Genomic DNA, 22,980 nt, shown 5'->3' on the forward strand with positions numbered 1-22,980 from the left:
CATGTACATTGTTTAAAATGTTCTCCAATAAGTTACTAATTTCTACTTAAAAGCAGATTTGAAATAAAAGCAGAATGTGCTGGAAGAACTCAGCAGGTCTGGTAGTATCTGTAGAGAGAGAGAGTTAAGATTTTGGCTCCATTATGACTCTTCTTCACTTAATGTTCCAGAATGAACAAAACTTGACAATGCTTCCAGTGCTAATGGTAATATTATAGGTAGTACTGTTCAGTAACACTGACCATGTTCTCATTTTAATATGCAACAAACGTGAAGCAACAATATTAGAAAAATTTGGAACAAATGTTTTTGAGTTTTTTTTAAACTTATGACATTACATACTATTTTGTTGTCCTAAAAAGCTACAATATACCAAAATAGGATAAGTAACATAGTGACTTATTACTTTGGCAATTACCCATGTTGTGAGACAGTGTTTTGCGCTAGTGATCAAATTGCTTGGTGTACTCCAGAGCCCCACTCTGGCATAATAGTTGCTGCTGTGAACTAAAGACAGTGGGTTGAGAAGGTAGAGGATTAGCTGGTCTGTTTTCTCTGGACCGCCTTCTTGACTAGTTAAGCTGTTTCTGTTCGTCTCTTTCAATGACCTTCCAGATAGCCTCCACAGCTCATCCTACAGGCAACTATCTACCAGTTGCCGTTGACAATGTTTGCTACATTTTTATCTCACTTGCAGGTGTTCTTGGAAAAGAGATATGAGTGCCCAGGAGATCATGACCCTATGGCCAGTTCACTGTACCGAAGGTCTTTACGTACAGAAAGCACAGACGGCGTTGGCTGAGCAATTAGCGAGTGCTGGTAGAATTAGCACACTTCAGGAAATCTCTGAGTTGGTGTCTCTTGTCAAGAAAATACAGTTGGCTAGTTAGCTCAGATGATTAGAATGTGGTGCTAATAGCATCACAGGTGCTGGTTTGCATCCAGTACTGGTTTGTGTCACCGTTCAACCCCAAAGCATACAAATTCCTTATTCCATTTACTTCTTGCTGTCTCAGACATATCCTTGACTAACTACCTCATTGTCTTTTCACCTTGTTGTTTAAATCCAGCCTGTGTTAAATTTGCAGAGTTGGCAACAAAGAGTGGGATGAGCTGGATAGCGGTACTAACGAGCCAGCGCAAATACGGCCTCCTGGATGGCGTCTTGTTGTGTTTGCTCATTCTATGATTCTACAAAGAACAGTTAGGACTTTTTCACTAGAGTTGAAGAGGTTCGTGGGTGTCCCAAGAGAGATATTCAAGGTTTTGCGGGGTTTAAGGCAAATATCAATCGATTGTTCCACTGGTATATGAAAACAATGTATGGGTTTTAAATATAAGGTGAGCACTAAACAGTTACATTGTGTGAGAAAATAGATTTGTTAGTGAGTGTATAGAATTCTTTACTTAAACCACAACTGAAGCAGAGTTCATAAATTTGTTACACAGGGAACTATAGTGGCTCAAGGGTGACAGGAAAAACAGGAATTCATACAACAGCTTCGTTCACAACTACCCTATGTCACAAAGTGTTTCACAGCTAATTAATTACTTTTGAAAGAAAGAAGGAATTTAGCATTAATTAGCCCCTTTCCTGAACTGTGAACATTCCAAAGTGCTTAACAACCAAAGGTCTTCGTCATGGTTACAATGTAGGAATTGTAACAAATAATTTGCAGACAGCAATATGCCACACATTGCAACGAAAGAAAATCTGTTTTAGGTGTTGATTGAGGGATAAATGTTGCTCAGGACACCAGTAAAACCAAATATTGTTCTCTGATTATTGTCACTGAATCTTTTTTATCATTGAATCTTTTACATTCACCTGAGAGTTTTCATAGCTCAAAGAAAATATGGCACTTCGGGAGTGGCGCATTTCTTTAATAAAATACATGAACCAAACCGGACACGGGGAGTAAGAAACTAGCATCTAGACCGGCCAAATGACCTGATTCTAAAGTCCTAAGGTTCGAAAAGGAAGCGTTTTCGACCTAAGAAAGAAAAGCTACAAATTGGCACATTACTTCTCTTGACAAGTACGTCCACAAAAAGCCGATTTCCTGCAAAAGCAAAGAATGAAACACAACAAACCGTCAAACTCGATGTGGACTTCTAACTCAAAGAAAGTTTTTGTGGCTTGATAGGGCTAGGAAGTAAAGGAGCCGCTGACGGTTTTTTGGTTGAACCATACAGCCACTAGTCATGAATACCAGATGTATACCAGGTCACAGACCTGAAAAATTAACTGTTTCTTATCAATGATGCTGCCAGACTTGCTGAGTATTTACAATATTTTGTATATTTATTAGCATATAGTACCATCCAAAATATATTTGCTAAAATATTTCCTCTGTCTCGAAATCGGATAGATGGTCCAAATGTGTAAGAAAAAATGCATGCCACCATCAGCACAAGATTATACCTCACGCCATCGCATAAAAGATGTAAAAATTTAATTGACCAACAAAGCCTAGTTCACTTTCCTTTCTACTAGTTTTGTGGAATTATATTTCATGCATTTGTGAAAGGCTCGACATTCTCAAATGAGTTATCCTCTATTTTTGCACTGCATTACGTAATATAGAACGAAGGTTCCCTGGGTGTAAGCCGACCCCGCAAACTTCAGCAACTCGGGCCTGGCAAATATGATCTCAGGAGGCCCGACCTGTTTGCCAGGCCATGAACTGACAGCGACATTCAGCCATTGGAGTGACCAGATTGTGAAGACCGGTCCCATTGGGAAAGCCGAAGGCGGGACTCGAGCCGTCGCGTTTGTCAGAAAGCGAAATCCTTTCGGAGGAATTGAAAGTGAAAGTCAACATAAAATGTGTATCTTTTTTAAATTGAGTAAATGATGGATGAGAAACGGGCACGCGGACTGTCGAATGACATTCGAATTTTGAGTTACGAGGAAGGGTCACCAGACCCGAAACATTAACTCCTGATTTTGTTTTTCTTCACAGACGCTGCCAGACCGACTGTGCTTTTCCAGCAACTTCTGTTTTTGTTCGGATTTTCTTTGTTAATGGGAAAGGGTGGGGCAAGCCGCTTCGACGTCTCGAAGATTGACGGTCTAGCTGGCCAATCGGAGGCCGCTTCTTGCAGAGGGGCTGATTTAATTGGCTCGCGCAGGGAGGCCGGAGGTTGGAAGACGGGCACGGCGCCGGCAGTGCGCGTGCGCAGGGCCGGCGCTTTTGACAGCCAGTCCGCGTGCGTGGGGCCGGCGCGTTAACAGCCAGTGCGCGCGGCCGCTTGGAGTCAAACACAAGAGACAACAAAACGCTGTCAGAAACAGTGCGCGTCACACACGGGGTCGCCAGCGATTCATTTCAGCGAACAGACCTGGGAGAGAAGGAAGGCGACGGTGGAAAAACCATGGACTGAAAAAGAAAAAAGCCGACGGCGTTCTTACACGGCACGAATCCAATCGTTTAAGACAGCTGTTTGTCTCCAACCACCCTGCCCCCAACCGAGGGAAAAGTACATTTTTTCCACACTCTCTGTCTTCACCCCCCCCCCCACCCCACCTTCTGCAGAATCAAAATGGAAATTCTTGCTTGACAAGCGGGAGAACGCCGAAGAAGCCACAATGCGGTGAAGCTGAAAGTTGCGCTGATATTTTAACCTGATCTATTAGTGAGGGGGTTCTCGGTCAACCCAGAGATTGTGTGGGTGAAGATGATGCACAAGCAGCTGCAGAGGGATGAGGTTTACCGTTGGTTCGGTGAGTTGAATTCCTCTCAGAGAGTGGATTTCATTTGCGGGCTACTCGATCTCTGCATCCCCTTGGAGCTTCGCTTTTTGGGCTCCTGCCTAGAGGACTTGGCCAAGAAAGACTATCATTCTCTCAGGGACTCGGAGATCAAAGCGAACAACGTGGCTGACCTGGCCAGCTTGACGAACATGACCGACGAAGTGGTCCGTAGCAAACTGATCGTCTCTTTGGCCTTGCTGTGTTCCGACAACAGGGAGGCGTCCGGGGTCCTGTACCGCACCCTTACCCACATCGATTCCATCATCAACAACTATGGCCTTCAGCTTCACGACAGGACTGGCGACGAATTCCTGCTCCTGTTTACCATGGCTTCCAACCACCCTTCCTTTACCTTCCACCAGAAACAGGTTCTGAGGCGGGAGTTGCTAGAGATCCAGAGGATTATCGATAGTACTTCTAACACAAGGACGGTTCCCGTCACGGCTACACCAGTTACAACTACAGCCAATTGGGACACTAGTTCGGCTGAATGCAAGGTGGGAAATAGACATAAAGTATTCTCACCGATAGATGATAGTCTTGTGAAGAAATTAAATTCCTAAAAGTCTGTAAATGTTTTTGAGCGTTTACGTCCACAGATCTTTAATTATTTTCTTCATGGGCTCAGTTACTTGCGTGGCCACGGACTTGATACAATAATTTCTGATCATGAATTTCAATCACTATTTTCAGGGAAAACAAAGTAGATTTTCCTTGTAGGTTAAAATTGGCTATCTGTCGATTTGTAAATGAAATTCATTTTGGACTTTTTTTCTGAGAATGTAGTTTGCAATTTCGGTCTACCATTAGAAATTGTTGTACTTATACTAAAATGATTTTAAAATAACTTGAGATGACTCTTTAAAACTTCTTATTGTCAACACGCCTTAAAAGGTTTTGCATTTAAACGGTGCACTATTACCTCTGGATTATCTCCAGGATTTATCTTGACACTTTAATTGTTTTTAATCTACATTCTTCTCCTTGGTGATCTCCTTTCCAAAGACAGAACTTCAACAACATCTATTTATATAATGACTCTAATGTAGTAAAATACTGCAAGAGGCTTCACAGGTGTGTTATCAAGCAAAATTTGATACTGTACCATATAGGCAGCAGATCAAACCCTTGGGAAAAGAGAGGGATGGAGAGGTGAAGGGTTTAGAGGAGGAAATGCCAAAGCGTATGGCTTTGTCAGCTAAAGGAACAGTCACCAGTTGTGAAACAGTTAAAATTTGGGATACTCAGACCAGATCTAAAAGACATTCTGCAGCTGGTGAAGAGTGCAGAGATTGGGGTGGGATTTGAAAACAAAGTTAAAATTTTTTAAATAAAAGCTCTACTTTTTTTTGGTTATTCACTTGTGGGACATGTGTTGCTGGCTGAGCCAGTATTTATTGTCCACCCCTAGTTGCCCTTTAGAAGGTGAGCTGCCTAATTGATCTGCTGCAGTCCATGTGTTATAGGCAATTAGGGAACGAATTCAGGATTTTGTCCCAACATTGAAGGAATAGTGTTACATTTTCAAGTCAGGACAGTGGGTTGTTTAGAGGAGAACTTGCAGGTGGTGGTATTCTCACATTCCCACTGCTCTCTTCCTTCTAAATAAGTGTTTGTGGGTTTAGAAGGTGGTATCTAAGGATCATTGAATTTCTGCAGTGTATATGTAGATGGTAGACGTTGCTACTACTGAGAATTGGTAATGGAGAGAGTGGATAAAACCATAACAAAACAGAACAGGAGTAGGCCATTCAACCCCTTGAGCCTGATCCAAAATTCCTAATGTCCTCTTTCCTGCCCTTTACCCGTAACCCTTGATTCCCTTTATTTGTGGATATAGTGCCAATCAAGCAGGCTATTCTGTATGATGATGATTGTTAGAGCTATACTCAACCAGACAAGTGGGGAATATTCCATCACATTCATGACTTGTGACATGTAGATGGTGAATCAGCTTTGGAGAATTGGGAGGTAAGTTACACGCTGTGGTATTCCTAACTTCTGACCTGCTCTTCTAACCGCTGCATTTATATAGCTAGTTCAGTTTCTGATCAATGGTGACCCCCCCAGGATGTTGATAGAGGAGTATTCAGTAATGGGAATGTTATTGAATGTCAATGGGTGGTGGTTAGATTATCTTTTATTGGACATGGTCATTGCCCGGTATATGTGTGGCATGAATTTTACCTGCCATCTATCAACCTAAGCCTGAATATTGTTCAGATCTTGCAGTATTTGGTGATTTGTTGGAAGACAGTGCACACGGTCAGTGAGCACAGGGGTGAACAGTACGTGAAAGGAAAGAATGACTTGCATTTGTGCAGCATCATTCATGACCATGGTATGTTCCAAAGTGCTTTACAGCCAATTAAGTATTTTTGAAATATGTTTTGTTCAATCCATACAGAATAGATGCAGGAGGATGCTATTTGGCCCATCGAGTCTGCTCCATCATTCTATCATGGCTGATATGTTTCTCAACCCCATTCTCCTGCCTTCTCACTGTAACCCTTGATCCCTGTAGTAATCAAGAATCTATCTAAATACACTCAATGACTTGTCCTCCATAGCCCTGTGCTGAAATGAGTTCCACAGATTAACCACATTCTGGCTGAAAAAGTACTACCCAGTGCATGCCCACCTACCTGCACTAAATCCATAGTCATGAAGATAATGTAGACATGATGCCTCTTTTGTAGACATCTAAATACTTGTTGCACATGATAGTTTCTACTGTATCATCTTTGCAGTGTTCCTGGTCCCTACCACCCTCGGGTGACAAATTTTTATTAATTTCCTCTCTAACTCTTCTAGCAGTTTATTTATTAAATTCATGCTCTTTGATTTTGATCCCTCTGCCAAGGTTAATAGATTGTTTCAATTTACTCTATTTTGTCCTGCTAATTTTATACATCTCAATTAAGTCACTGATCAACCACCTTGTTCCAAGAATAACAACTGCAAATCTGATCCAACTTCATAGCTACAATTTTCCAGGCCTAACAATGTTTTCATAAACAACGAACAAAAGCAGAAGTTGCTGTAAAAGCTCAGCAGGTCTGGCAGCATCTGTGAAGAAAAATCGGAGTTAACATTTCACATCTGATGACCCTTCCTCAGACCCGAAATGTTAACTCTGATTTTCCTTCGCAGATGCTGCCAGACCTGCTGAGCTTTTCCAGCAACTTCTGTTTTTGTTCCTGATTTACAGCGTCCGTAGTTCTTTCAGTTTTTATTTAATATTTTCATAAATCTCTTCTGTACTGTCCGTAGTGCAACCACGCCATTCCTGCAATATGGTAGTGATCAAAACTGTACAAAATACTCATGCTGTTGACCAACTAGTATTGTATACTATTCTTTAACTTGCTTGCTCTTGTATTTTTAGCCTGTGTGAATAAAGAAAAGCATGCCATTTTTATTAATCTTTCCTTGAAAATCTGTAGGCATACTCTCCAATGTCACTCTGTCCCCTCCACACTACTCAATAGTCTCCCAGTTATTGTGTATTATTTTGCCTGGTTGCATTTTTCAAAATGCGTTACTTATGTTTCTCCGGATTGAATTTTACTTTCCACTCTTCTGCTCAATTGATCAGATCACCTTCCTTCAGTGTGAAGTTTTCTTCCTTGCTGCCAAATAAATGGCCAATATGTGCATGAATTTGCAAACCTTTTTGCCCACCTCTTATGTTTGAACCGAAATCATTAACATAAATGTTAACAACCACCAGCAACTAATTTGCTCATAGTTGTCTGTCACAATCAGATAAATGATGGACTGGACACTGGATATAAATTTCATGCTCTTGATAAGAAATATAAATTGTCAGTGGACATGAGAAACTGGCACACTTTTTTTGATGGTGTTTCTGAGGGTCAACATGTAAATGAAAAATAAATGGGTGGTAGGATAGATCCTTGGGCACACTGGAGATACTGGTGCAGGAGCAGGAAATCATTATAGGTGGCTGTGGTTATAGGTAAAGAAGGAAGCAGGCAATGGCAGTCTTGCTCAAGCAAACAAAGTGGAGAGATATTGGAGCAGGATTGTATTGTCAACTGTGTCAAAGCCTGCAGACAGGTCAAGACAGATGAAGTGGGGCAATTTTATATTTGTCATAATTACATAGAATGTCACTTGTGTCTCTGATTCAAGCCAATTTGGCACTGTGAAGGACAGGAAATTGATTGGAAGGATTCAAGCATGGATTTCTTGAAAATATAGATGTGTATTTGGAAAGCACAGACACGTTTAAAGACTTTTCAGAAAGATAGATTGACGATGGAGCTGTAGTTTGCAAGGACAGAGGTATCATGGGTTTTTTTTGAGGAAATAGCTGATGGGGAAGATAGAACCATTAACAATGCTTGAGAGATCTACTGGAATCTTTTGAGGATATAATTAGTAGAGTTGATAAGAGGGAGCCAGTGGTTACTTGGACATTCAAAAATCTTTCAATAATGTTCTTCATAAGCTTAGCATATAAAATTAAAGCTCATAGAATTGGGGGTAGTGTACTGACATGGATATAAATCTAGTTAGCAGACAAAAACAATGAATAGAAACGCATAGGTCTTCTGAGTGGCAGATGCTGACTAGGGGATACTGCAGGGATAGGTTCTTGGACCCCATCTATTCACAATATCTATTAATGGTTTAGATGATGGAACTAAATGTAGTATCTCCAAAAAAAAACAAAGAACTGTGATAGCCTGAAATCTGCTCTGAAGAAATGTCACTGGACCCGAATCATTAATTTTGTTTTCCCTCAACAGAGGTTGGCAGAATTGCTAAGTTTTTCCAGCAATTTTTTGCTTTTGTAATATCTCCAAGTTAGCAGACAACACAAAGATGTGTGGGAGGATGAACTGTGAGAGGGATGCAGAGATGTTTCAGTGTGATTTGGACAAATTGAATGAGTGGGCAAGTGCATAACAGATGATGTATAATATGGATAAATGTGAGGTTATCCATTTTGGTAGCAACAATAGGAAAGCAGATTATTATCTGAATGGTGATAGATTGAGAAAGTAGTGGTACAATGAAATTTGGGTGTCCTTGTACATCACTTGCTGAAATACAGCAGGCAGTGATGAAGGCAAATGATGTATTGACCCTCATAGCAAGGCAATTCAAGTAAAGATGTGGGGATGTCTTGCTCTAATCGTACAGGGCTTGGGTGAGATCACACCTAGAGTATTGTATGCAGTTTTGATCTCTTTATTTAAGAAAAGATGTTTTGTCTATGGAGTGAGTGGAATGAAGGTTTACCACACTGATTCCTGGGATGGGAGTTCTGAAGAACAGAGTGAGACTGGATTGGTTAGGGCTATATTCACTGGAGTTTAGAAGAATAAAGAGGGATCTCAGAAAATTATAAAGTTACAACACAACTAGACAGGGTAAACACAGGAAGAATGTTCCTTGATGACGGTGGAGTCTAGAACCAAGGGTCACAGTATAAGGATATGGAGTAGGCCATTTATGACTGAGATGAGGAGACATTGAGTGATGAGCTTGTTAAGTTTTCTGCTGCAGAAAGCCGTTGAGCCCAAAGCATTGAATGTTTTCAAGAGGAGTTAGATATAGTTATAGACTCATAGAGTCATACAGCGTGGAAATAGACTGATTGGTCAAACCAGTGCAAGCCGACCATAATTCCAAACTAAACTAGTCCCACCTGCCTCCGGTTGGCCCATATCCCTTCAAACATTTCTTATTCCTTTACTGATCCAAATATCTTTTAAACATTGTAACTGTATCTGCACCCAGCACTTCCTCTGGAAGTTCATTCCATACACACTCTGTAAACAAAAAAAAACCATGTCTTTTTAAAAAAATTTTATCCTCTCACCTTAAAAGTATGCCCCCAGTCTTGAAATCTTGAGGCTAAAGGGATCAGAGGGTATGGGGAGGAAGTTGGAGCAGGGTGCTGAGTTGGATATTGAATTGCACAGCATGCTGAGAAGGCTGAAAAACCTATTGCAGCTTCTGTTTCAATGTTTCTACATTAACTTGAGAGTCAGGAAGGGAACTTAAGTGGTTACCTGTTTAATGGGAGCAGGATTGAGGTGAACTTTAAATGGATCTCTTTGACAGGCTGAACTAGGAGAGGTCATAAAGGAGATAAAAAATAAACAAAAAGTCAATAAGTCGAGTCAAGCAAAACTAATACTGTTCGAGGAAATTTGGCAAGATTGACAAGGGCAAGTATGGAAAATGGCAAAGATACCTGATTAATGGTCTTTCCTAGTGATGAAGGAATCCAAGACCTCTTTGGAATCTGAACAAGTACATTTACACACTGGTAATACCTGCCTACCTCAACCTTGCTACTACTTTTGTGTAACTGCTTGCCTGAGTTTCAGTTAAGCTGAAATTTCATCTGATTGAACATTGGAAAGACAAAGCCATTGTCTTTGGCCCCGAGTCACATACTCTCTTCCTTAGTGATCAATACAATCCTGCTCCTGGTCACTGGTGTCCTATTTGACCATGAACTGACCTTGCAACCCCATATCCCTATGATACCAGCCTCTAATAGTCCCATAGTAGCGCTTATCTATACCACATCCTTGACCTATTTGCTACTGAAAAGTTCATGTATACCTTTTGTTACTTCCAGACTCCACTAATTCGGTGGTCTCCTGCCTGACTGCCTATTTTCTGTCCTCCGTGAATTTGAACTCATCCAAAATTCTGCTGCCTGCAATCTTATTCAACCCACATCCTGTTCATCTGTTATTCCCTGTGCTATCAGAACTCTGTTTGCTTTAATCCATCCATGTCCAGCTGTTAAATTTTTCATGTCTCCATTGCTTTGCCTCTTATCTCTGACCACCTTCAATCAGTTAACATTCAAGATCTCTGCATTTTTCAGATTCTGGACTCTTGTCTTTCATTATAGCAGCCATACCTTTACTCACCTAGGACCAAAGATTAAGTAAACTGCATCTTCACCACTCCTGTTTTATAGCATTCATTATAATCTATGAGTGTAACTCTTGGAGTCATAGAGTTGTACGGCATGGAAACAAACCCTTTGGTCTGACTCGTCCATGCTGATCAGACATCCTAAATTAATCTAGTCCCATTTGCCAGCATTTGACCCATATCCCTCTAAACCCTTCCTATTCATGTAGCCATCGAGATGCCTTTTAAATGTTGTAATTGTACCAGCCTCCACCACTTCCTCTAGCAGCTCATTCCATACATCCAACACCCTCTGCGTGAAAAAGTTGCCCCTCAGGTCCTTTTTATATCTTCCTCCTCTCACCTTAAATACATGCCCTCTAGTTTTGGACTTGATTACCCTGGGAAAAAGACCTGAGCTATTCACCCTATTCATGCCCCTCATGATTTTATAAACCTCTGTCAGATCACCCCTCAGCCTCCAACACTCCAGGGAAAATAGCCCCATCCTGTTCAGCCACTCCCTACAGCTCAAACCTTCCAGTCCCAGCAACACCCTTGTAAATCTTTTCTGAACCCTTTCAATTTTAACAACATCTTTCCTATAGCTGGGAGACCATTGTCTTAGTTCACAACAGCCCTGTCTGAGGCCGTCTTGATAGTCACACTGACAGCATGACAGACAAAGCATTTGACCAGGTGCAGTCTGCCCATGCACTACCCCTTCTTCCTTTGCAGTCAACATGTCATATGAATGGCCCTCTCTGAGCTGAGAAAATGACATCAGGTCCCTCCCCCATACTACAAAATGATGGCCAGTTAGGAAACACCACCTCTTTCTCACAGTGCATGGCATGTCCCACACATCTCGGTGTGAACTATTTGAAGGGAATTGGCAGGTGTTCAGACAAGCCCATTCCTGAACCAACCAGCCAAGTGCAAAGTCCCATGAAGAAAAGCTAAATGATTGGATAGCTCCACACCATGACCAAAATCTTTCCTGATTTCCCCACCACTCAGCATTCACCTCCTGATGAATGGCCAAACCAAGGAACAGACAAAGAGACCCTGTGTAGCTCCGAGGCACAGATGGCAAATACAATACATTTTTCTCCAAAGGTTAGCTTTGTAGAGGTCGCAGACATTGTGTGCAGAATTACCAAATCATTATGATGCAGGAGACCATTCTGCCTATTAAGCATGTACTGGCTCTTCAGAGCAGCAGCATGACTTGGTGCTGTTCATGTGCCCTTTCCTTTTAAGCTCTCTTGAATGCCTGAACTGAATCTTTCTCCACTCCACTTTCCATTTAATTTGGGTTTAATCGTCGCCTATTGATCACTTGACATTTTAGTTGGACCTTCTCTCCCCGCCACACCTTTCCTCCACTGTTTATCAAAGCATTGGCTGCAGGCCAGCATTGACATGTTGGCCTTCCCCAAGTGCTCATGACTTCACTCCAATTAGTTATCTAAGGACCACGCTATCTATGCAATGCTTGCAATCAGCTGCATCTCTGCCATATAGTACAAATTCATAGTGTTCTTGAACCAATCATAGAATCCCCACAGTGTGGAAACAGGCCATTTGGTCCACAAAGTCCACACCAACACCTTGAAGCGCATCCCACCCTGACCCACCCCATCCTCATAATCCCACATTCCATATGGCTAACCCACCTAATCTGCACATCCTGGACACTATGGGCAATTTATCATGGCCAATCCACCTAATCTGTACATCTTTGGATCAGAGATAGTAGGAACTGCAGATGCTGGAGAATCCGAGACAACAAGGTGCAGGGCTGGATGAACACAGCAGGCCAAGCAGCATCATAGGAGCAGAAAGGCTGACGTTTCGGGCCTAGACCCTTCATCTTTGGACTGTGGGAAGAAGCCAGAGCACCTAGAGGAAACCCATGCAGACACAGGGACAATGTGCAAACTCCACACAGGCTGTCGCCCAGGATGTAATCGAACCCAGGTCTCTGGCACTGTGAGGCAGCAGTGCCAACCACTGAGCCACTGTGCCACCCGCCTTTTGTTTACTAGTCCTATCGTCTCCTTTTCTGATTCCATTCACATTTTTATTTGATAGCATTGCAGCAGCAGTGTGTGTCATCTTTAAGATGCACTGCAACAATTTACCATGGCTCCTCTGATAGCACTTTTCAAACCTTTAGTAGATCTTTAGTACTCCGAAGGACAAAGACAGCAGATGTATGGAGATAGCACCATCTGCATGTTCTCCTCCAAGCCACTCACCAACACTACTGCTAGGTCACAATCCTGGAACTTCCTACCAGCAACGTTTATGATCCTACATCCTAAGGATTACAGCTTCCCATCATGTTGTCCAGGGCAATTAGAGAGCAATACTTACTCCTGCTGAGAATGCTCTTGTCATTCTGAAGTGCAGTAGGGTTTTCAGTTTTAAGTTCTGCACGGTGCAAAATATATTATTCTACAGGATGTCGCTATAAGAATGACAATTTTCAACACACTTTTTTGTTTGAAGTTAAATCTAGAAAACTTTATATCCAGCACGTAGTTAACTAGTTTTAAGTGATATAGTCAATATTCTATTGAAATTTTAAAATATTATCTTCTACATGGTTTTCCAGGAAAGTTTGTTTATCAAATGACTGTTATATTAGTACTCCAGTATATTAGGCAAAATTGTGTAATTATTAGATTTTCTATCATTGGCATTTTCTAAATTTTAGGATGACCCAATAGTTAAATAATTTGAGCTTTTAAAGAATAAAAAATAATGTTCTTGATAGTTGATAGAGAATCTCTATTATCAAACTTCTTTTTTGTAAATCTGAAAAATCCAATTGTCATAAATCCTATTTTCCAATTATTTTAATTTGGGTTTTGAAACGGGTGTGGGTGTGGAATGATTATTTGAATCAATTTGTTATAAAAATAGTTCTTTAGGAATTAGCACCTAGCAAGCAGGGACAGTTAAAATTAGTTTTAAACAAAACCAGAAATAGCTGGAGAAACTCAGCAGGTCTAGCAGCATCTGTGGAGAGAAAGCAGAGTCCACTTTCAGGTCCAGTGACCCTTCTTCAGAACTGATCTGAAGAAGAGTTACTGGACCTGAAATGTGGACTGTGCTTTTCCTTCACAGAACCTGTCAAACCTGCTGAGTTTCTCCAACTATTTCTGGTTTTGTTCCATTTTTCTGTTTCAGCATATCTTTGTTTTTTGTTAGAAAACTAATTTTAGTTTTGTAATAACAGATAACAGAGTAGCTGTTCAAAGGTAGAAACACTGCTATGTGCCTAAGACCTCTTGGCTTTGCAAGTATATATTTTCCAAATAATCTGTGCAGAAATGTTGCTAGATGCCTCTAGAGCAGGTGAGTCTTGAAAATGCGTTCCCTGGCTCAGGGATAGGTACACTATCAATGCACCACAAGAGTGCTTGCCTTCTGAGTAAAGAAGCGATTTATATTCAGCACACCAGAGTTGAATGAATTGTTCTATCTTTCACTTGTTACCCAGGGCTGTTGTGGCTCTTATAGTACCTGTATCAATGAGCCAGAAGGCCTGGGTTCAAGTTCCATTTGATCCACAGGTGTGTCATCATATCTCTGTACAGGTTGATTGGGAACTATCTTTACTTGTTCCCCAACGTAAGTAAAATACCTAAGTAGTTTTGGCCTGGACACCCCTTCTTTGTGTCTGTCTGCCTGTATGTATGTGTAGAGGAAAGTTTATAAGGGGATTAGAGTTTTAACTAGTTGTATGTTGACGGTTCATGATGTTTACCTGCAATTAGAATCTATTTATTTGTAATAAATAGTAATTCTTCTGAAGCACAGCAACCTGACACACACTTTCTGTCAATCTAGTTCTAAAAGATAGGTAAATGAGGAATTTTTGAGAAACTGACCACATTGGGGCTTTTTGAAATAAATCTATCAGGTTTGCAATTATATACTGAAAGTTGCGAAGTTTGTAACTTTTAACTGACAACTATTGACAATCAGGATTTTCTTTTTGGTGATCTCATTAAGGAAGTTCTTGCAATAAGTTTATTGCAAATAAATTTATACTTTTTGAAGGTACTAATTTGCAGTGTAAATCTAGAGTTGAGGTCCAGTATTTCTCTGTAGAGAATAGATGTAAAACTCCTCGATAGTCATGATTTGCCACTGCCTGGAATTTGAAAAACAACATTTTGACAGGTGCCCAGGGATCAGTTAAACCTCCTGGCCAGCTACCAAATGTTTCCAGAATTCACTTAAATGTTCTGGAAGGAACATCAAAACATTCAATTCTTTTATTACTGAAAAGAAGCTCTGTATGTGTGTAACCAAAACTCTGCCCCAGGCAGAAGGACATGTTTCACTGAAATATCGTAAACTGGTCCGTGCCTGGCTGTAACCCATACTACAGTTACTAGTCCTGTCATCTGAGGACTTGATAGTCTTTGCTATCCCCATTCTCCCATTTAGTTATTCAAAAGAAGGTTCTTTGGACAGTTGATTTTAGTTGAGTATGATTCAATATTTTCAACCCAGTAATCCAGTCTTAGACAAAAAGAATATTTTTATGCCCAGAACTTTCATTTCCAAAGACAAATAAATCCATGAATCTTTAATATTTGTCTTTGGTATTTAAACCATTGTTGTTTAGAGCACCCCTACCTTTTCTCCCCTCTTCTATGCTGTTGACCAACCCCAGTCTTCCTTTCCCCTCTATTTCAGAATGCTGCAATTTTTATTCCATCTTTTTCTGTCAAAGCTCACCTTTTCCTGGAGATTTATTTTCCCTTGATCTTTATCTACAGCTAAAACCTGACAGTCAATTAACTTTTTTGTGCCATGCTCATTGACATTGTCATTAGCTTCCTTTCCTCAGGCTACTAAACCTTTCAAAATGACTATCCTTGACCCCTTCCTTAAGAAACTCATCTGTTCTCACATTTGTCTCACCATCTCTAAATTTTATTTCTCATCTAAGGCCCTCGAATCTGTTGCTTTTCAATCCTTGCTGAACACGCTGGATTCATTAGATAACCTTGCAGCTGCATTACCGCCCTGACTAGTGTTGCAAAGGAATACCTTCTGAATGCGACCACAATTTAGCATTCATTGTTGTTCTTCTTTAGGTGTCCATGCTGTTTCAAACTGTCAGCCACGTTCTTGTTCGCCTCTGTTGCCTGACCCAATAGATTGCTGTTGTGTGGAATTCCATTCTTAATTTCCCAAGATAAACAATTGCATTATAAGAAAGTCACCCATGTTTCTTCAATGATCTGTTGTTGGCTGCCTCCATTTCCCTTGGTTACATGATGAATGGTATTGCTGAGATTCACTGAGACCTCAGTGAGTTGCCATACATACAAGTGTACTTAAATCTATTTATCAATGCTTTCTCGGGCTCTTGACATTCTCCAACTGAATACAAGATAAATTCAAGTCATCATTTACTGCCTAACTAAACATTGCTTTCTTCTTAATGACTTTATTGCCCTTCTTGGCTGCAAGCTGAGGCTGAATCAGTTTGTGCAAAGTATTGATGTGATCCCAACTAGAGGTTTAAACCCAATGCTTTAATGAAATCCTTGTTGCTCTTGTTACTTCAATGCTTGATTTCTTCAACATCCTTGCTAGCCTTCCATTCTCCTTAACTTTCAACTAGTCCAGAATTAGCTGCTCTTTTACAAGCCTTCATCTTGTGCTGTTTGCTGACTTCCTGTCTGTTCCCCATTAAAGTAAATTTGAGGTTTGCATCCTCAGCTTCAAGTCCTTTCATGTTTTTGCCTGCTACTTAGCTGGCTTTTGGCCTTCTGGTTTTTTGCATAAATGCTCCTTCCTTTTTGTGAAATTGTATGTAGCAAAACCTGCAGATTCCTTGGGACAATCCCATGGAGCTTCTCTCTCAACTCCTTAACTGACCCCATTTTAACTAATTTACACCAATGTTTTGAATCTCTTTTTAAAACTTATCTTTTCAACCTAACTTCCTGTCATCTCTCTTCAGTCACACCATTACTCAATGTACATTTTTGGTTGATTCTCACATTTCTGTAAACATTTATGTTTTAAAGGTAGGATTCTGCCCTCCACAACAGGAGATCTAAAGAGTCTTAACCCTCTGAGAGATGAAATGCCTCCATATTTCAGAATTAAAATGGCACCCTTCTGGACCTGGACTCTCCCATGAGGGGGAATTGTCCTCTTAGAAGTTAACCTATCAAATCCCATAACAATCCTATTTGTTTCAATGAGAAGACGTTAAAGGGAATTGATAAAGTATTGTAGGAAGGATGCTTCCTTATATAGGGCAATCCAGAATGAGAGGTTATAGTTTTAGGATAAGGAGTAGCAGATTTAAAACACAAAACGTTTAAAAACAAAGGAATTGCTTCTCTTGAATCTGTGGAATTACACTACCCCAGACTGTGGTGGATGCTGGGATAGTGAGAAAATTTTAAGGAGAAGAAACACAGATTTTTAAATAGTTAAATTAGCATGCTGACAACAGTGGAAGAAGTTTTAAAGTGTAACTTTTCCTTCTCCATTCTTCAAATTTGGTCAGTTCTACAATTTGAGAAAATAAAATGCTTTTGTAATCAATTGCCACTATAGCTAATCTCAAATTGAGATAAGAACCTAAGAACTAGGAGCTGCAGTAGGCATTTCAAGGCTCCTTGAGCCCCAAAAGGTTATGGGGAGCAGGCAGGAAAATGGAATTGAAGCCGAGATGAAATAAACTATGATCTAATAAATGGTGGAGCAGGCTCGAGGGGCTAAATAACCAATTCCTGCTCCCAGTTCTTATGTTCTTATCTTTCTTTTATGAGGTGGGCTTTCATGGCAATTGATTACAGAAGCATTTTATTTTCTCACAATGTTGTTCTGAATTGTAGAATTGATAATTTGAAGAATGGGGTGAAAAAAGATAAAGTTTAATATTTCTTCTACTGTTATCAGTATGCTAGTTTTATTTCTCAAAGAACTTTCTGAAAGTAAATCATTGAATTATGTCTCAACGTTTTGCCCTGGTGTCTTCAGTGTGTTTAGTGGACAAGTTTAGTAAGAAGTATTGACTCTGGTATAGCTTGAAAAGGTGAATCAGATCAACTTCAATGCAAGAATCTAGCTTTGTGCTTAAAACAATGAAAGATATTGTTATGACTACTGTTATGATTGTTATATTATGAGTGGTGTGTTTTAAACCAGCTCTTTCAAGATAAAATTGAGTATGTAATCTCTCCTATGAGTTCTACCAGGCCATAAGCCACTTGTCTTGGAGACTGGGGAAAAAATTCTTTTGAAATCCAAATGGCAACTTTTGCACAAAGGAAAGGCCTACTGCCATTGCTGTAGGTAGATTTGCAGGTTTTCAAATTTACTGACTCAGAGACAGACTGCTTTGAAATGCCATGGGGTGGGGTTGGGGGAAAGGGGAAATGATCTCTGTTAACAAAAGTGAGGGTAGGAGCGTTTTCCCTGAAGGGTCGGTAAAAGATTTAAGGACTCTTAAATCCATTTTCAACTGGAACAGGATAGATCATGGTACTACTTTCTAGATGGAATGAAATTATATACAGTGGATGTCCAAAGAAACTTTGGGGTTCAGGGGCGTAGATCTTCAAAATGTCGGGAACAACTGCAGAAAATAATAATGGAAGCTAATGGAAAGCTGGCCTTTTATATCTAGAGGACTGAAGTACAAGGGCGCAGAGTTCTGCTGCAGTTATACAAAACTCTCATTAGACCTGACTTGGAGTATTGAGAGCCGTTCTGGGCACCGCATCTTAGGAAGGACATATTGGCCTTGGCGGGGGGAGGACAATGTAGATTTGTGAGAATGATCGCTGGACTTTGGGGGTTAAGTTATGTGGAGATATTCTATAAATTAGGCCTGTTTCCTCGAATTTAGAAGGTTAAGGAATGGTCTGATCAAAATCTTCAGGAAATTAACAGGAAAAGACAGGATAGATAAACTATTTCTGTTGGATGAGGCTTCTAGAACTAGGGGACATTGACTGAAATTTTAGGACGAGACCACTTGAGAAATGTTAGGAAGGATTTCTACAGACACAGGCTGGTGCTTGTTTGGAACACTCTTCTACAAATATCAGTGGGTGTTGGATCATCTGAGAGATTTTTTTATTAAGAAAAAGTATCAAGGGATATGGGTCAAAGGCAGGTATATGGAGTTAGGCCACAGATCAGCCATGATCTCATTGAATGGTGGGATAGGCCCGAGTGACTGAATAGCCTACTCTTGTTCCTATGTTCCCTCCTGTGGAAAATTTGTCCTGGCACGAGTCGGCCTTGCTGCTAGAAGTCAATTTGGGGATTCTCAATAGATAAACGGAAATGGTATTTGATGGACAATGGGATGTTATGACCAATTGAGGACAAGCAAGCCTCTTGGAAGCTTGGTGTAATTTTTGGATTGCATTCTGTATAGATTACAGTTCTGCACAGAACACAGTTCAACGTACAAATGTGCTGATGGGTTATTTGTTGTGCTAGAAAGTTAAGTTGGGGAGATACCTTTTCCATTGTTTGGAGTATTATTTGCTTACTAATTAATGTTTACTTGATGTTGATGTTGATGTGTTACTGTGAACATATTAAATGTGAAATATTGTGTGATCCTTTGAGTTAGTTCCTAAGAATTCAAATATTGTTTAAAGTGAACAGTCCGTGGGGATTGTAACAATAGAATCGGGGTGAAGAGCACAGGGATCTTTCCTTGTCATTATATTCTTGCATCTTTATCTGCCAGCCAAGGACTGGAGTTTCATCCTATTAATTTTCCCAGTATCTGAAAACAGTAATAATTCATTGTAAATCAAATTAAATTAAATGCTGTATCACCTCCCTTCTTCAGTGTGGTGATAGCTGTTGATGATGGTAAGTTTTGAAGAGTAATGTTAGCTGTCTGTTATTGTGATAATTCTTTATGATCTGTGAGAGTGAGTTTTGCTATGTTATTTGATCATGAAGCCCAGCTTGGCCATATTTCACTCAATGTTTGAACATTGGTAAAGATTCTTGGATAATCATTTGGAATGTAGGCAGTTGGCTTTTTTTAACCCATGCAAGGTGCTCAAGGCAATTCTGGTTCTCTAACTGCTTCCCTAGTAAAGCCAATGAACTCAGCATAGACTTAATGAATTGAACCTCCGAATATCTTATCTATAAGTTAGAACTAAACTTGGCACTGTTTTTATGCGGTAAACTAATGATGGAGATCCTAAATGCTCAACTTTTGATGCAGTAGATGTAACTTGAAATTTTTATTACGTTTGATGATCTCGTGCCAAAGGCTTGAGGAAACTTGAAATCTAAATTAATTATGAGTGATTCATATTTGTCGAAGACTTTCATTATTACCTGCGAGATCATGAAATGTTCTTCAACTATTAAGGAAACAATGTTTATTTTTAAAAAGGTAATGCACAAAGTGGAAAGTGGCATACACTGTTTGGAGAATGCATTACAGACATCAGCGCATTCCTGTGATGAATCCTCCCAAAAACGGCCTTCAGGCAAGCATTCAAGAAGTAAGTTGTAACTTGCTGAAATTTTACCTGGGTTTTGGATCTGTCACTTAATGCACTCGGAGGTTTTATAATGATTATAATCTACAAATTATAGGGTGCAGAACAAATGCTTCTTATGTTTGCATAACAATGCTTACAAATGTATAGTGTTTCCAATTTTTGGTTTTCTCTAGTTTGATTAATTTCTTTAAAGTATGTTGCAAATTGCACAGTTAAAACAATTTATCCCAAAACAAGTAACAGAATAAAAGAATGAAAGAAGTTCGGTTTTAATGGAATTAGTTACTATAATTTATCAAATGTAGGGCCTCTTCTGTACTGTATGACTGTATAGTTCTATGAATGTGATGTTTAATGTTAGGTGTTGGGAATCCACTCCATTTAGAACCCCTAAGAGAGACAAGATTTTTTTTGTCATTTATGCAGTCTCCTATTCAAAGAAAAGCTGTCATTCATACCACTGAGAAAATAGATTGTGAGGAGAAAGAAGCATCAGGACAAAGTCCATTAGAAGCTTGGTACTATAAAAGACACGATGACTGTGTATATGTTCTTTTCCAATATATACAGAACTCGTTCTGGGAGTGTGTCGCAATGCTTTCTATCCTTGCAATGTCACACTTCCATTGTTTGTGGCAAACTGGAAAAGTTTTATATTATTTTTCCTGTATCTCTGGTTCAAATCCTTGTTATCCTCAACAATTGCAACTTGTCTTTCTCTCTCTACAATTATCTTTTCCTTCTCCGCTGACTCCCCATTGTCCCATCAGCTTGCCCTATACCTGTAATGAATAATTTTGTCAATTGTTTATTGTTCCTATCTGTGTTATGTAGGTTTTTTAGTTTTGAAATAGTTTTAAGCATAACACTGAAATTTAATTTTGTAACTTTATATTGTATGTTTATTTTCCTATTCTTTTGACATTGTATGAAATGCATTTGAATAAAACCAGTCAGGCAAAACACCATAAGTAAGATGATCATGCAATTTTGAGAAACACTAACTGTTGGGAGCAGACAGCTATTCTCTTCCAAAGCACATCGATTTTTTTATTTACTTGAAAGTGCTACAAAGGCAACCATTCAGAGTGACTTGAAATTTTTCCTCTGCTTAACCCTTTTGTGAATTAGTTCAACACAGCTGGAACTGACCTGCTTGCTAATGCCCCTGTGCACGACCTATTGTATGAACCTGTTTATTCAGAAGTTTAATCTATTATGGATATGTTTGGAGTGATTAATATTAAATTGTCTTTTGAAGTGAGCTGGGCTTACTTAATATTGTAAATCCAATGTATAAATTTAGAGGCATTAAACTGATTGATTTAACATTTGATTAGTTTGCATTCGTGCAGCTTTCGTTTCAGCTGATTAAGACCTAGACTTGCCTGTTGGAACTTGCTTTGTGTTGGATATAAGAAAAAGAATCTGGTGAAACTAGAATCAAACAAGCCATCTCTTCAACCTCGGTCACACCTTTGCTCCCATGGACTTTATCACTGAAAGGCACTATAAATAATTTATTTTTCCCTGATTATTTTCCTGCCAACTCCAAACATGCCACTGTCATCTCCACCTTGCATATCTCTGGTACAATAACTTCCTCTGTGGTGTCATATCTGTAGGCTCTAAGTTTGAGTTGGTAAACAGTTGGTTTAGCTATTAACAATGATGGTAGCTCAATCATTTTAAACATACTGATGCAACCTTTCCGTGAGTGAGGTGTACTTAGACTGCACTGGAAACTTCCTTCACTGTCTTGTTTGATCACTTACTTCTGCACTTCCTGCGAGACAACAATACATACATAGAAGATACTAAAGAGACACCGAGACTCTATAAAACCACAATTCATTAATTAAATACTTAAACGAATAACACACACCTCTAACTACTAGAGATATCTCAATCACTGTCTTTCACTACCTTGATTTCTGTAACTAAACCCAAATGGTTTTACCCAGGAGAGTTCACAGCTGACCAGGCTGAAACTCCGCTCGACGTCTTCACCACACCTCCTGACGGAGGGTACTCCTTGCCCAACATTAATCTTTGAAGCGTTGCTGAACGAATTGATTTCTTAAGGCTCTTTATACACAAATCTCTGTGCCAAGTGTGTGCCTTATTCGGAATTATGCGTGTACATGACCAACCCTGAATGTTTGGCCAAATGCATGTCTCATTTGGACTTATCCGTGCATGTGAGCAATTCCAAATGTTTTGTCCAAATGTGTGCCTTATCTGGTAGAGCAAACAGTTCCTGATTTCCTACAGTTTTAACTCTTAGCAGATCTGACTGCCTCAATGTAATTCCATTCACATAACAGCCCATAAGCATCTCAGTTCCTGTCAGTTCCTGTTATCTTCAGCCTTATCCAACATCTCCCCCTTTTTGATCCAAAGATTTATCTGAGGATCATCTCTATTGGGTTTGCTACATCCTCCAGTGTCCGTCCAGACAGTGGTGAATGTTACCTCTTTACATTATTGTATTCTCTACAAAGCATTACTTTAGTTGTGTTATCTGAAATATGATTTAGATCATTGTACTTATCAAAACCATAGTCATAAACAAAGTTGCAAATCAGTCTCAATCCATTGCAAATACATTGTTATATGCCATTCACATCTTGTAAGATACACATAATATCAATAGAAATGACAAATGAACTAATTGTAAGGAGTACTACCGACTAGCTATATTTACATTATTCCTACCCTATAACAAGTCATTACAAACCCTCTTCCATATGAGCTATCTTT

The 22,980-nt window shown here is 39.7% G+C and overlaps 1 protein-coding gene across 1 annotated transcript in view; it reads left to right on the top strand.

The window, feature by feature from the left end:
* The first annotated feature begins 3,117 nt into the window (after window positions 1–3,117).
* The window catches only part of zcchc14 (zinc finger, CCHC domain containing 14), a 128,389-nt gene continuing 108,526 nt past the window's right edge, over window positions 3,118–22,980 (top strand). Inside the window, exons 1-2 of the mRNA XM_048605976.1 lie at window positions 3,118–4,254; window positions 20,106–20,217. Of these exons, the coding sequence (XP_048461933.1) occupies window positions 3,682–4,254; window positions 20,106–20,217 (685 nt within the window). The 5' untranslated portion in view covers window positions 3,118–3,681. The remainder of the gene's footprint in view (window positions 4,255–20,105; window positions 20,218–22,980) is intronic.

This window comes from Rhincodon typus, chromosome 15, assembly GCF_021869965.1.
Source record: "Rhincodon typus isolate 14 chromosome 15, sRhiTyp1.1, whole genome shotgun sequence".
NCBI lineage: Eukaryota > Metazoa > Chordata > Chondrichthyes > Orectolobiformes > Rhincodontidae > Rhincodon > Rhincodon typus.